Source organism: Sebastes fasciatus, chromosome 14, assembly GCF_043250625.1.
Source record: "Sebastes fasciatus isolate fSebFas1 chromosome 14, fSebFas1.pri, whole genome shotgun sequence".
NCBI lineage: Eukaryota > Metazoa > Chordata > Actinopteri > Perciformes > Sebastidae > Sebastes > Sebastes fasciatus.
Window position 1 is genome coordinate 25,982,248 of NC_133808.1, and position 13,501 is coordinate 25,995,748.

The 13,501-nt window shown below is 38.2% G+C and overlaps 3 protein-coding genes across 3 annotated transcripts; all 3 read right to left on the reverse strand.

Moving 5' to 3' along the window:
- Positions 1 to 523: 523 nt before the first annotated feature.
- Positions 524 to 1,450, reverse strand: LOC141782362 (olfactory receptor 13C2-like). Its single transcript, XM_074658619.1, has one exon. It carries the CDS (start codon positions 1,448 to 1,450, stop codon positions 524 to 526), a length of 927 nt encoding a protein of 308 aa, XP_074514720.1.
- A 2,776-nt stretch (positions 1,451 to 4,226) lies between these two features.
- Positions 4,227 to 5,153, reverse strand: LOC141782382 (olfactory receptor 13C2-like). The gene has a single exon (XM_074658653.1). It carries the CDS (start codon positions 5,151 to 5,153, stop codon positions 4,227 to 4,229), a length of 927 nt encoding a protein of 308 aa, XP_074514754.1.
- Positions 5,154 to 8,830: 3,677 nt separating this feature from the next.
- Positions 8,831 to 9,757, reverse strand: LOC141782383 (olfactory receptor 1-like). The gene has a single exon (XM_074658654.1). It carries the CDS (start codon positions 9,755 to 9,757, stop codon positions 8,831 to 8,833), a length of 927 nt encoding a protein of 308 aa, XP_074514755.1.
- Positions 9,758 to 13,501: the final 3,744 nt, after the last annotated feature.

Below are 13,501 nucleotides of genomic sequence, written 5' to 3' on the forward strand. Positions count from 1 at the left end.
CCAGGCTGACGTAGGAAATGTGTAGCTAATATGCACACTTCAATATTTGTTAAGTCATATCGTCATCGCAATATTGAACAATGTTATCACAGATTTTCCTCATAACGTGCAGGCCTAGTGTACAAATCGATTCAGATCCCGTAAAGGTTTGTTGCATGTCAACCGACCCACCCATGTTGCTGAAACACGTGGACACTATAGCCCAATGTCACATTTATATTATGGGAGAAACCGTAGGAGAGGCCATTCAAAGTGACATGCTCCCTCTTAAGACAGTCAATTAACAACAATTAACAAAAAGATATTTATTTAATAACTGCAGCATATAAATGAATCATTACATTGTTCAAACTGAAGATCATCTTCGCTGTTTCCGTAAAAAGGATCTTTACAATGTGGAAACAAATCCTTACATACCTTCCAAAGATCATAACATTCACATCTCTGCATTATTATCACAGAAGAAATGACTGCACATTAGCATCACTAACATCATTATTACTGTAAGATCACTTTTAATACATTAGACCAGTTTGGCTTGACAGAACAACCTCTTCAGGTGTTTAGAGATTTCTTTCATTTTTAGTCCGTATATAATTGGATTAAAGAGAGGATGATACAAAACGGTTTGTAAAGTCATTATGAAATTCACAATTTTTGGAAAATTAGATCCCAGTCGAACTGTCGCGATATCATATGCACTTAAACAGGAAAAGCTGATTAAAACCAACAGGTGAGGTAAACAGGTCTCTGCTGCTTTTTTCCTGACTTCTCTGCAACTTCGATGGGTTATTATAAGTATTTTTGTGTATGTAAGAATAATGAAGAGCATAGGCAGAATTGCAAGATCTAATAAAGCAACAACACCATATATAGTAATTACTCTTGAACTTACACATTGAAGTTTATAAATTGCATTGCTACAAAATATTCCTTGTAAAGTTAAGTTACACAGTTTAGTTTCAGCACTCAGTATTGTTGGGAGTGCAATATGACAAGCAGGCAGAAGCCAAGCAAAAAACAGGAAAATACTCACCGTGTTTTTTGTCATGATAGTTGGATATTGCAGAGGTTTACATATAGACACATACCTGTCATAGGCCATGGCTGACAACAGTAAGAATTCTGAACTGCCTACAGCATAAACTATATAAAATTGAAAGAGACAGGCTGAATATGATGTGATCTGTTTTTCAGATAAAATGTCAACCAAAAGCTTTGGGTAAATAGCAGTACTGAAAACAACCGAGTTCAGTAATAAAGCTGCAATGAAAATGTACATAGGCTCATGGAGATTCTTGTGTATAAAGATAAGGTACAGAATAGTAGAATTACTGCATATTATTAGAATATATACTGTGAATATAACCAAAAAATAAACATATCTGTATTTGTTAACTTCCACATGCCCACCAAGAGTTATATATGTTGCATTTAACTCATCATCCATGAAAGTTCTCTAAAATATATGTTCAGTAATAAAACCGGAAGATTTTATATCCGGCATACATGAATTAAACTATGAAAAGAAGTCTCACTTTGATGATAATACATAACATCCAACCTGTACTGAAGCATCTTATTCATTCACAGAAAAGCACTTGGTGTTTGTCCATCTCCAGAATTCAGAAAGTGAACTGTTTCAGTCTGTGGAAAGTTTTTATTAAATTGCTTCACCCTCCAAGGATCTCATTAAATTGTTTTACCTCTTTTGAGCATTACGCAATCTTTCCAACTCAAAATATCGGCCGTAGTATTCCACAACAACTTAATAGCCCTCTTTGTTTCACGCGAATGGTCGCAATGGTCTGCCATGGCCTGTTTGGTATCTGATGAGAGGAGAGATTTGAGGCATGTTGTTCCTGGCATAGGGAAAATCTTTTCCCATGCAAGTCGTCACAGTCAGGCAGGTGCTTTTTGGGTAGTGTGGGAGACAGGGGAGACACCGGAGTTTTGGTCGGAGACGATAACGTTACTCGCTACAGAGGCCCGTCACTTCACAAGACACGGGAAACCTCTGTTGGTCTGGAGGAGCTGCAGCATTTATTTCTGCACAAACGTCCGCTGTACACTCACTAGATGTTCTCAGTTATAAACTAACTCTTCTGCAGTGTGTAGTGTGTGCACACGCACGTGAGAGTGTAGCGAAAGAGCGAGAACGAGCGCGGTGTGTGAGTGAAGGCAAGCAGGCAGGCAGAGGAGCAGAGGAGCAGAGTACAGCAGAGACTCCGGCCCTGGAGACCAAAGCTACTTTGCAGTTTTGGTGCTTCCGTGTAGTTTGTGTTGGAGTCTTGTCTGAACAGCGTAGCCACACGCGGGCGCGCATGGGACACCGACCCGGATTGATTTATACGTGAAGGAAGTTACAAATAGTCCCTTTAAGTCCTGCACCTTTTCTCATGGTAAAGGCAAAGAAGAAGACCACAAGTTCCAACTCATCAGCATCGTGTTAATACTCTTTGCTGACATCATCTACTATACTGTACATCTGCCTGTTTTACACTCTTTGGCCAATAGGTGCAAATGGAGCCTCGTGAAATGAACCCTTTTGCTAACCAATGTGCTTGAGAGCTTCAATGCTTCATGAAGCATACTCCTTCCAACTAGAGAGCCAGTGTGCTTTTCCCTCACTAATACATCAGACACACATTTTTACGTAATATCAACATTAGCTTGTGTGACAAAATACATGATATTTGATTGTCTCTAAGTTTACGTTTTAACCAAAAATACCCTAGTATATGAACATTTTGTGTAAATACATGATATAGTTATCTTAGATTATACTTTTATAAAAACACCATGCAAATCTACCACTACACTAGTAGTGCTATAGCATGACATAAACAGAATTTAATGTAGTTGAAGGTTATTTACTAACACACAGGTCAAAAGCACAGGACACAACCTCTTATACATCCATGGTGTGGGGTCTATTGTACATCTATTTTGGAGGTCTTTGACAGGAAAAAGTTTGAGATTGCTCTAAAATCTGTGTGCTGCAAAAATGTTTAATAAATAAATAAGTAAATAGTTATAAAAAATATGCATATTTATGATATTTGTATTGTTCAACACAGGCCATTTCGTTAGAGACATTAAAATTATGACAATAGAATAGAAATAATTTTGTTTCAATTTTGTACGGCACTTTTAAGGCGGACGTTTTACTGGACGATTGACTTTCACTTCTTATCAATATATGTACTTTGCTACGTCAACGTAGATGTAACAGATGTAAACAGCAATTATCATTGTTAATAAAAATAACTTTGTTTTGAAGTGTTGGCAATTTACGATCTGTGAAGTGCAATAAAATGAGAGAAACATACAATTTGTATTGCTGAATTTCAATATTTAACTTGCAATAAAAAAAAATTACCTTAAAGGGAGATTTGTCAAGTATTTAATACTCATATCCACATAGGAGTGGGCAAATATGCTTGCTTTATATACATTCATGTATATATTTAGTATTGGAAATCAATTAACACAAAACAATGACAATATTGTCCAGAAACCCTCACAGGTACTGCAATTAGCATAACAAATATGCTCAAATCATAACATGGCAAACTGCAGCCCAACAGGCAACAACAGCTGTCAGTGTGTCAGTGTGCTGACTTGACTCTGACTTGCCCCAAACTGCATGTGATTATCATAATGTGGGCATGTCTGTAAAGGGGAGAAATTCTGAATTTAAAGACAACCAGGCTGACGTAGGAAATGTAGAGCTAATATGCACACTTCAATATTTGTTAAGTCATATCGTCATCACAATATTAAACAATGTTATCACAGATTTTCCTCATAACGTGCAGGCCTAGTGTACAAATCGATTCCGTAAAGGTTTGTTGCATGTCAACCGACCCACCCATGTTGCTGAAACACGTGGACACTATAGCCCAATGTCACATTTATATTATGGGAGAAACCTTAGAAGAGGCCATTCAAAGTGACATGCTCCCTCTTAAGACAGTCGATTAACAACAATTAACAGAAATGTATTTATTTAATAACTGCAGCATATAAATGAATCATTACATTGTTCAAACTGAAGATACTCTTTGCTGTTTCCGTAAAAAGGATCTTTACAATGTGGAAACAAATCCTTACATACCTTCCAAAGATCATAACATTCACATCTCTGCATTATTATCACAGAAGAAATGACTGCACATTAGCATCACTAACATCATTATTACTGTAAGATCACTTTTAATACATTAGACCAGTTTGGCTTGACAGAACAACCTCTTCAGGTGTTTAGAGATTTCTTTCATTTTTAGTCCGTATATAATTGGATTAAAGAGAGGATTATACAAAACCATTTGTAAAGTCATTATGGAATTCACAATTTTTGGAAAATTAGATCCCAGTCGAACTATCGCGATATCATATGCACACAAACAGGAAAAGCTGATTAAAACCAACAGGTGAGGTAAACAGGTCTCTGCTGCTTTTTTCCTGACTTCTCTGCAACTTCGATGGGTTATTATAAGTATTTTTGTGTATGTAAAAATAATGAAGAGCATAGGCAGAATTGCAAGATCTAATAAAGCAACAACACCATATATAGTAATTACTCTTGAACTTACACATTGAAGTTTATAAATTGCATTATTACAAAATATTCCTTGTAAAGTTAAGTTACACAGTTTAGTTTCAGCACTCAGTATTGTTGGGAGTACAATATGACAAGCAGGCAGAAGCCAAGCAAAAAACAGGAAAATAATCACCGTGTTTTTTGTCATGATAGTTGGATATTGCAGAGGTTTACATATAGACACATACCTGTCATAGGCCATGGCTGACAACAGTAAGAATTCTGAAGTGTTTACAGCATAAGCTATATAAAATTGAAAGAGACAGGCTGAATATGATATGATCTGTTTTTCAGATAAAATGTCAACCAAAAGCTTTGGGTAAATAGCAGTGCTTACAACAACCGAGTTCAGTAATAAAGCTGCAATGAAAATGTACATAGGCTCATGGAGATTCTTGTGTATAAAGATAAGGTACAGAATAGTAGAATTACTGCATATTATTAAAATATATACTGTGAATATAACCAAAAAATAAACATATCTGTATTTCTTAACTTCCACATGCCCACTAAGAGTTATATATGTTGCATTTAACTTATCATCCATTATGGTTGTCTAAAATATTTGTTCAGTAATAAAACAGGAAGATTTTATATCCGGCATACATGAATTGAACTATGAAAAGAAGTCTCACTTTGATGATAATACATAACATCCAACCTGTACTGAAGCATCTTATTCATTCACAGAAAGGCACTTGGTGTTTGTCCATCTCCAGAATTCAGAAAGTGATCTGTTTCAGTCTGTGGAAAGTTTTTATTAAATTGCTTCACCCTCCAAGGATCTCATTAAATTGTTTTACCTCTTTTGAGCATTACGCAATCTTTCCAACTCAAAATATCGGCCGTAGTATTCCACAACAACTTAACAGCCCTCTTTGTTTCACGCGAATGGTCGCAATGGTCTGCCATGGCCTGTTTGGTATCTGATGAGAGGTGAGATTTGATGCATGTTGTTCCTGTCATAGGGAAAATCTTTTCCCATGCGAGTCGTCACAGTCAGGCAGGTCCTTTTTATGTAGTGTGTTTGCTTGTGGTAGGGGCAACTGTACGCAACCTCCTTCTCATTAGGAGCTGCTTAGATGACTTAAACCAGTTGACTGATAAGTTGCAGTGTACCAAAAGAGGACAAGTATGGACCAGCTCCTGGGCCTCTTCCTTTGTCCAGTATGAAGTTGGCAGAGCTTACCACTCTTTCAGCCGTCCCTGCACAGCACATGCTCAGTGTCCCATGAAGCTGTCGGAGATGACTAACTCCAGCACTTCATGTCTGGCGAACATAGCCATCAGCTTTCTCGTGACAGTTACTGTGGTAGTAAAGAACAAAACAAGTCTCTGTCGGAACTACAGAGACTTGTTTGTTGCAGGATTTGATGTACCATGTAGTACAATCCTTGAGTTCATCAATGTCCTCTCCATGTTCATTAAAGATCACTTCCCTGCCTCTTTGAACTGTTGCTGTCAGGGTAGCGCTGTGTCAGGGGTCTCAGCCGACTTCAAGCCAGGTACTGAGTTGGGAGTCTGAGCTGACTTCAAGACAGGTCCTGAGTCGGGAGCCTGAGCTGACTCCAAGCCAGGTCCTGAGTCAGGAGTCTGAGCTGACTCCAAGACAGTTTGCGTGTCGGTGGGTACCAGCCCTCTTGTCTCTGATTTTGGTTTCTAGGCTTTGGGATTTTCTGTTATATTCCTGGTCTCTTTCATTCTAGTGTTTCCTGTTTTATTTTGATAAGTTCACTCCTGTTGTGTCTTGTCTGGTTTTACTTCCTGCCTTTGTTTTTTTCCCGCCTTTGTGATTGTCTGGCTCACCCTGATCTGTTCCACCTGTGTTTAATCATCCTGCTCTCCATATGCATTTAGTTTGTGTGTTTCCCCTGTTTCACTGTCAGTTTATTGTCATATTGAGTTCATATTGAGTTTTTATTCCAGTGTTTTGTAGTTCAAGTTTATTCCTTTTGACCATACTTTGTGGATTGTCTTTTCTGTAACCTGCCTGCTGGACCTGCCGCATTTCGTGTTCTACGTACATTTTTTTCATTTGAAATCATTGTACTCTGACTGTTGCCTCCTCATCCTTACTTGCGTTGGGGTCCAAGCCTGTTATCCTGAATACCTGACAGTTTCATTTCCCTCTACAAACATAGTAGTTTTAAGCCCAACCATGTTGTTTTTTCCTAAACCTAACTAAGTGGTTTTGTTGCCTAAACCTAAAGTGACGCCAAGGGGCGTGACAAAGCGTCAGTATGGGACGAGTTGGGATGAAAATGTGTTTAATTTAGGGATGGTTACCGAAACCTGGTATTAAGGGGCTGAAGACCGTAGTATTTATTATTACGCTAACGCCTCTCCCCTTCTCCATGTCAGGGCTGTGGAGGAGCTCTCTACATACACACAGCAAAGCCAGCTAACAGCAGATCGGAGAGGCCGCGGTGGAGACGGTGAAGTGAAGATTTGATACTACACTCGTTATTATAAGTAAGTCAAAAAAAAATTTGCAAGTATAAAGCCAATAATTTATTAATGCACCTGTTCAACAAGCTCATGACCTATAGGTGAGGGTTGGAGCGTAGATGGAGTGGTAAATCAAGAGCTTTGCTTTCCGGCTCAGCTCCCTATTCACCACAATGGTCGTACAGGGCCCGTATAACTGCAGACGGCCAAACTGTCATGGCCATTTTCAATGCGGTTCCTTGACCTCTGACCTCAAGTTATGTGAATGAAAACGGGTTCTATGGGTACCCACGAGTCTCCCCTTTACAGACATGCCCACTTTATGATAATCAGATGCAGTTTGGGGCAAGTCATAGTCAAGTCAGCACACTGACACACTGACAGCTGTTGTTGCCTGTTGTTAATTGATTTCCAATAATAAATATATACATATATTTGCATAAAGCAGCATATTTGTCCACTCCCATGTTGATAAGAGTATTAAATATTTGACAAATCTCCCTTTAAGGTACATTTTGAACAGATAAAAAATGTGTGATTAATTTGCAATTAATCACGATTAACTATGGACAATCATGCGATTAAATATTTTAATCGATTGACAGCTCTATTTAGGATACATCTTGTTAATCTTTTTTTTTTTTAATAATGTAATCTGTGTATGACCTTGAACTGAATCAGCTGTTACCTGGCATTAATTGAATTTAAGTGAATCCTCTCCATCCCCTCCTTCCACACCTGCTCTGTCAACTCAACACCAAGATCTGCCTCCCAGGCAGATTTGATATGGTTTGATGATGCAGCAGTAATATTAGAAAACAACAACACAAATTTTGATACAAGCTGTTGAGAATGAGGATGTTATTTCATTAAAGCATTAAAATAGTGTTCCTTGGGTTGGTTATCAAAATGTGAGAAAGGGAGATTTGTCAAGTATTTAATACTCTTATCAATATGGGAGTTGGCAAATATGCTTGCTTTATATAAATTTATGTATATATTTATTACCGTTTATAAACCCTCACAGGTACTGCATTTAGCATAACAAAAATATTCTCAAATCATAACATGGCAAACTTTTTATTTATTTGACCTTTATTTAACCAGGTAAAATCAAACTGCAGCCCAACAGGCAACAACAGCTGTCAGTGTGTCAGTGTGCTGACTTGACTATGACTTGCCCCAAACTGCATGTGATTATCATAAAGTGGGAATGTCTGTAAAGGGGAGAATTTCTGAATTTAAAGACAACCAGGCTGACGTAGGAAATGTGTAGCTAATATGCACACTTCAATATTTGTTAAGTCATATCGTCATCGCAATATTGAACAATGTTATTACAGATTTTCCTCATAACGTGCAGGCCTAGTGTACAAATCGATTCAGATCCCGTAAAGGTTTGTTGCATGTCAACCGACCCACCCATGTTGCTGAAACATGTGGACACTATAGCCCAATGTCACATTTATATTATGGGAGAAACCGTAGGAGAGGTCATTCAAAGTGACATGCTCCCTCTTAAGACAGTCAATTAACAACAATTAACAAAAATGTATTTATTTAATAACTGCAGCATATAAATGAATCATTACATTGTTCAAACTGAAGATACTCTTCGCTGTTTCCGTAAAAAAAGGATCTTTACAATGTGGAAACAAATCCTAACATACCTTCCAAAGATCATAACATTCACATCTCTGCATTATAATCACAGAAGAAATGACTGCACATTAGCATCACTAACATCATTATTACTGTAAGATCACTTTTAATACATTAGACCAGTTTGGCTTGACAGAACAACCTCTTCAGGTGTTTAGAGATTTCTTTCATTTTTAGTCCGTATATAATTGGATTAAAGAGAGGATTATACAAAACGATTTGTAAAGTCATTATGGAATTCACAATTTTTGGAAAATTAGATCCCAGTCGAGCTATCGCGATATCATATGCACACAAACAGGAAAAGCTGATTAAAACCAACAGGTGAGGTAAACAGGTCTCTGCTGCTTTTTTCCTAACTTCTCTGCAACTTTGATGGGTTATTATAAGTATTTTTGTGTATGTAAAAATAATGAAGAGTATAGGCAGAATTAAAAGATCTAATAAACCAACAACACCATATATAGTAATTACTCTTGAACTTACACATTGAAGTTTATAAATTGCATTGTTACAAAATATTCCTTGTAAAGTTAAGTTACACAGTTTAGTTTCAGCACTCAGTATTGTTGGGAGTGCAATATGACAAGCAGGCAGAAGCCAAGCAAAAAACAGGAAAATACTCACCGTGTTATTTGTCATGATAGTTGGATATTGCAGAGGTTTACATATAGACACATACCTGTCATAGGCCATGGCTGACAACAGTAAGAATTCTGAACCGCCTACAGCATAAAATATATAAAATTGAAAAAGACAGGCAGAATAAGATGTGATCTGTTTTTCAGATAAAATGTCAACCATAAGCTTTGGGTAAATAGCAGTGCTTAAAACAACCGAGTTCAGTAATAAAGCTGCAATGAAAATGTACATAGGCTCATGGAGATTTTTGTGTATAAAGATAAGGTACAGAATAGTAGAATTACTGCATACTATTAGAATATATACTGTGAATATAACCAAAAAATAAACATATCTGTATTTGTTAACGTCCATATGCCCACCAAGAGTTATATATGTTGCATTTAACTTATCATCCATTATGGTTGTCTAAAATATATGTTCAGTAATAAAACAGGAAGATTTTATATCCGGCATACATGAATTAAACTATGAAAAGAAGTCTCACTTTGATGATAATACATAACATCCAACCTGTACTGAAGCATCTTATTCATTCACAGAAAAGCACTTGGTGTTTGTCCATCTCCAGAATTCAGAAAGTGAACTGTTTCAGTCTGTGGAAAGTTTTTATTAAATTGCTTCACCCTCCAAAGATCTCATTAAATTGTTTTACCTCTTTTGAGCATTACGCAATCTTTCCAACTCAAAATATCAGCCGTAGTATTACACAACAACTTAACAGCCCTCTTTGTTTCACGCGAATGGTCGCAATGGTCTGCCATGGCCTGTTTGGTATCTGATGAGAGGAGAGATTTGAGGCATGTTGTTTCTGGCATAGGGAAAATCTTTTCCCATGCAAGTCGTCACAGTCATGGCCATCAGCTTTTTCGTGACAGTTACTGTGGTAGTAAACAACAAAACAAGTCTCTGTCGGAACAACATTACCCACACAGAATGTGATGTACCATGTAGTACAATCCTTGAGTTCATCAATGTCCTCTCCATGTTCATTAAAGATCACTTCCCTGCCTCTTTGAACTGTTGCTGTCAGGGAAGCGCTGTGTCAGGGGTCTCAGCCGACTTCAAGCCAGGTCCTGAGTCGGGAGTCTGAGCTGACTTCAAGACAGTTTGCGTGTCAGGTGTACCAGCCGTCTTGTCCCTGATTTAGGTTTCTAGGCTTTGGGGTTTTCTGTTATATTCCTTGTCTCTTTCATTCTAGTGTTTCCTGTTTTATTTTGATAAGTTCACTCCTGTTGTGTCTTGTCTGGTTTTACTTCCTGCCTTTTTTTTTTCCCCGCCTTTGTGATTGTCTGGCTCACCCTGATCTGTTCCACCTGTGTTTAATCATCCTGCTCTCCATGTGCATTTAGTTTGTGTGTTTCCCCTGTTTCACTGTCAGTTCATTGTCATATTGAGTTCATATTTAGGTTTTATTCCAGTGTTTTGTAGTTCAAGTTTATTTCTTTTGACTATACTTTGTGGATTGTCTTTTCTGTAACCTGCCTGCTGGACCTGCCGCATTTTGTGTTCTACGTACGTTTTTTTCATTTGAAATCATTGTACTCTGACTGTTGCCTCCTCATCCTTACTTGCGTTGGGGTCCAAGCCTGTTATCCTGAAAACCTGACAGTTTCATTTCCCTCTACAAACATAGTAGTTTTAAGCCCAACCATGTTGTTTTTTCCTAAACCTAACTAAGTGGTTTTGTTGCCTAAACCTAAAGTGACGCCAAGGGGCGTGACAAAGCGTCAGTATGGGACGAGTTGGGATGAAAATGTGTTTAATTTAGGGATGGTTACCGAAACCTGGTATTAAGGGGCTAAAGACCGATGTATTTATTATCACGCTAACGCCTCTTCCCTTCTCCATGTCAGGGCTGTGGAGGAGCTCTCTACATACACACAGCAAAGCCAGCTAACAGCAGATCGGAGAGGCCGCGGTGGAGACGGTGAAGTGAAGATTTGATACTACACTCGTTATTATAAGTAAGTCAAAAAAAAACATTGCAAGTATAAAGCCAATAATTTATTAATGCACCTGCTCAACAAGCTCATGACCATAGGTGAGGGTTGGAGCGTAGATGGAGTGGTAAACCAAGAGCTTTGCCTTCCGGCTCAGCTCCCTCTTCACCACAATGGTCCGGTACAGGGGCCCGTATAACTGCAGACGTCGCACCGAACAGCCTGTCCATCTCCCGCTCCATTTTTTGGCTAATAGTGAATTGTTACAAACGTGTAAGCTATTTTGTTAAGTATTAGTGAAGGCTCTTTCATTGAATAACTTTAGTTCCCTCTAGTAAGCAGTGTTCCAGTGTATGTGTCTGGGGATTTTATTGTGAAGGGTGGAACGAAAGGAGTGAAGCAGTGATGCGCTGTTGTTGGCGAAGTTGGAGTAATAAAGTTGTTGCCTTCTTGGTGCAGACTAGGGAGCCTCCGTGTTATACAAGCTAAAACAAATGCTGTCTGTGTGTAGTCTAACTGTGTAGCTAAGTTTGCCATGTATCTTAAAATTTGGCAAATTCTTGTACCTCTACAAACAAACTTACAAACAAGGGCAACCCACATTCTAAAAAAGACAAAAGGCCAGACTGGACACAGATAAATACAATTCAGTCAGGAACACTTTAGTCAAAGAAAACTTTATTTCCATTTGCAGTAATATATACAGTATATTGGCGGTATGGCTCTGTTCTGGGACCTCCCTGCCCATCCACGCGCATATGTGGCAAGGAGAGCACACCTCCTCGCCCTTTCATGTGCATACATGGAAAGCCAAAGGCAGGTAGAGCAGCAGCAAAGACCCCCCGGATGCAGAACAGAGCCGGCATCAATGACAATAGAAATTACATTGATTAAGTCAGACACAGTATTAAAAGGAGGTGGTGGGGTGGAGGTGGGTTGCCAGCGTCTTGTAGAGGAAGCAGCAAAGGTATGGCAGGCTGAAGCAGCTTAAATAAGGCGCCCTGTATGAAATTTGCCAATGAATGCATAGAGGGGAATCAGCTGATTGGGCTGGCTTAAGATCGACTGCTATTAGCTGATAACTGTCATATGAGCAGAGTTTGACTTCATGGCCTGCCTGAACTAACTCTACACTCGATTGATGTTTTAGCCTATATCATTTTTTTTCAGCAAATGGCAAGAATATCAAAACTGTTTATCATACAGTAGGGACCTAAACAAATCCATAGGAGAATTAAGATGTCTAATAATTGGGCCCCAGGTACTCCTTCCACACCTCCTCAGTCAACTCAACACCAAGATCTGCCTCCCAGGCAGATTTGATATGGTTTGATGATGCAGCAGTAATATAAGAAAACAACAGCACAAATTTTGATACAAGCTGTTTAGAACGAGGATGTTATTTCATTAAAGCATAAAAAATAGTGTTCCTTGGGTTGGTTATCAAAATGTGAGAAAGGGAGATTTGTCAAGTATTTAATACTCTTATCAACATGGGAGTGGGCAAATATGCTTGCTTTATATAAATTTATGTATGTACTTATTATTGGAAATCAATTAACAACACAAAACAATGATAAATATTGTCCGGAAACCCTCACAGGTACTGCATTTAGCATAAAAAATATGCTCAAATCATAACATGGCAAACTTTTTATTTATTTGACCTTTATTTAACCAGGTAAAATCAAACTGCAGCCCAACAGGCAACAACAGCTGTCAGTGTGTCAGTGTGCTGACTTGACTCTGACTTGCCCCAAACTGCATGTGATATTGAACAATGTTATTACAGATTTTCCTCATAACGTGCAGGCCTAATGTACAAATCGATTCAGATCCCGTAAAGGTTTGTTGCATGTCAACCGACCCACCCATGTTGCTGAAACACATGGACATTATAGCCCAATGTCACATTTATATTATGGGAGAAACCGTAGGAGAGGTCATTCAAAGTGACATGCTCCCTCTTAAGACAGTCAATTAACAACAATTAACAAAAATGTATTTATTTAATAACTGCAGCATATAAATGAATCATTACATTGTTCAAACTGAAGATACTCTTCGCTGTTTCCGTAAAAAAAGGATCTTTACAATGTGGAAACAAATCCTAACATACCTTCCAAAGATCATAACATTCACATCTCTGCATTATTATCACAGAAGAAATGACTGCACATTAGCATCACTAACATCATTA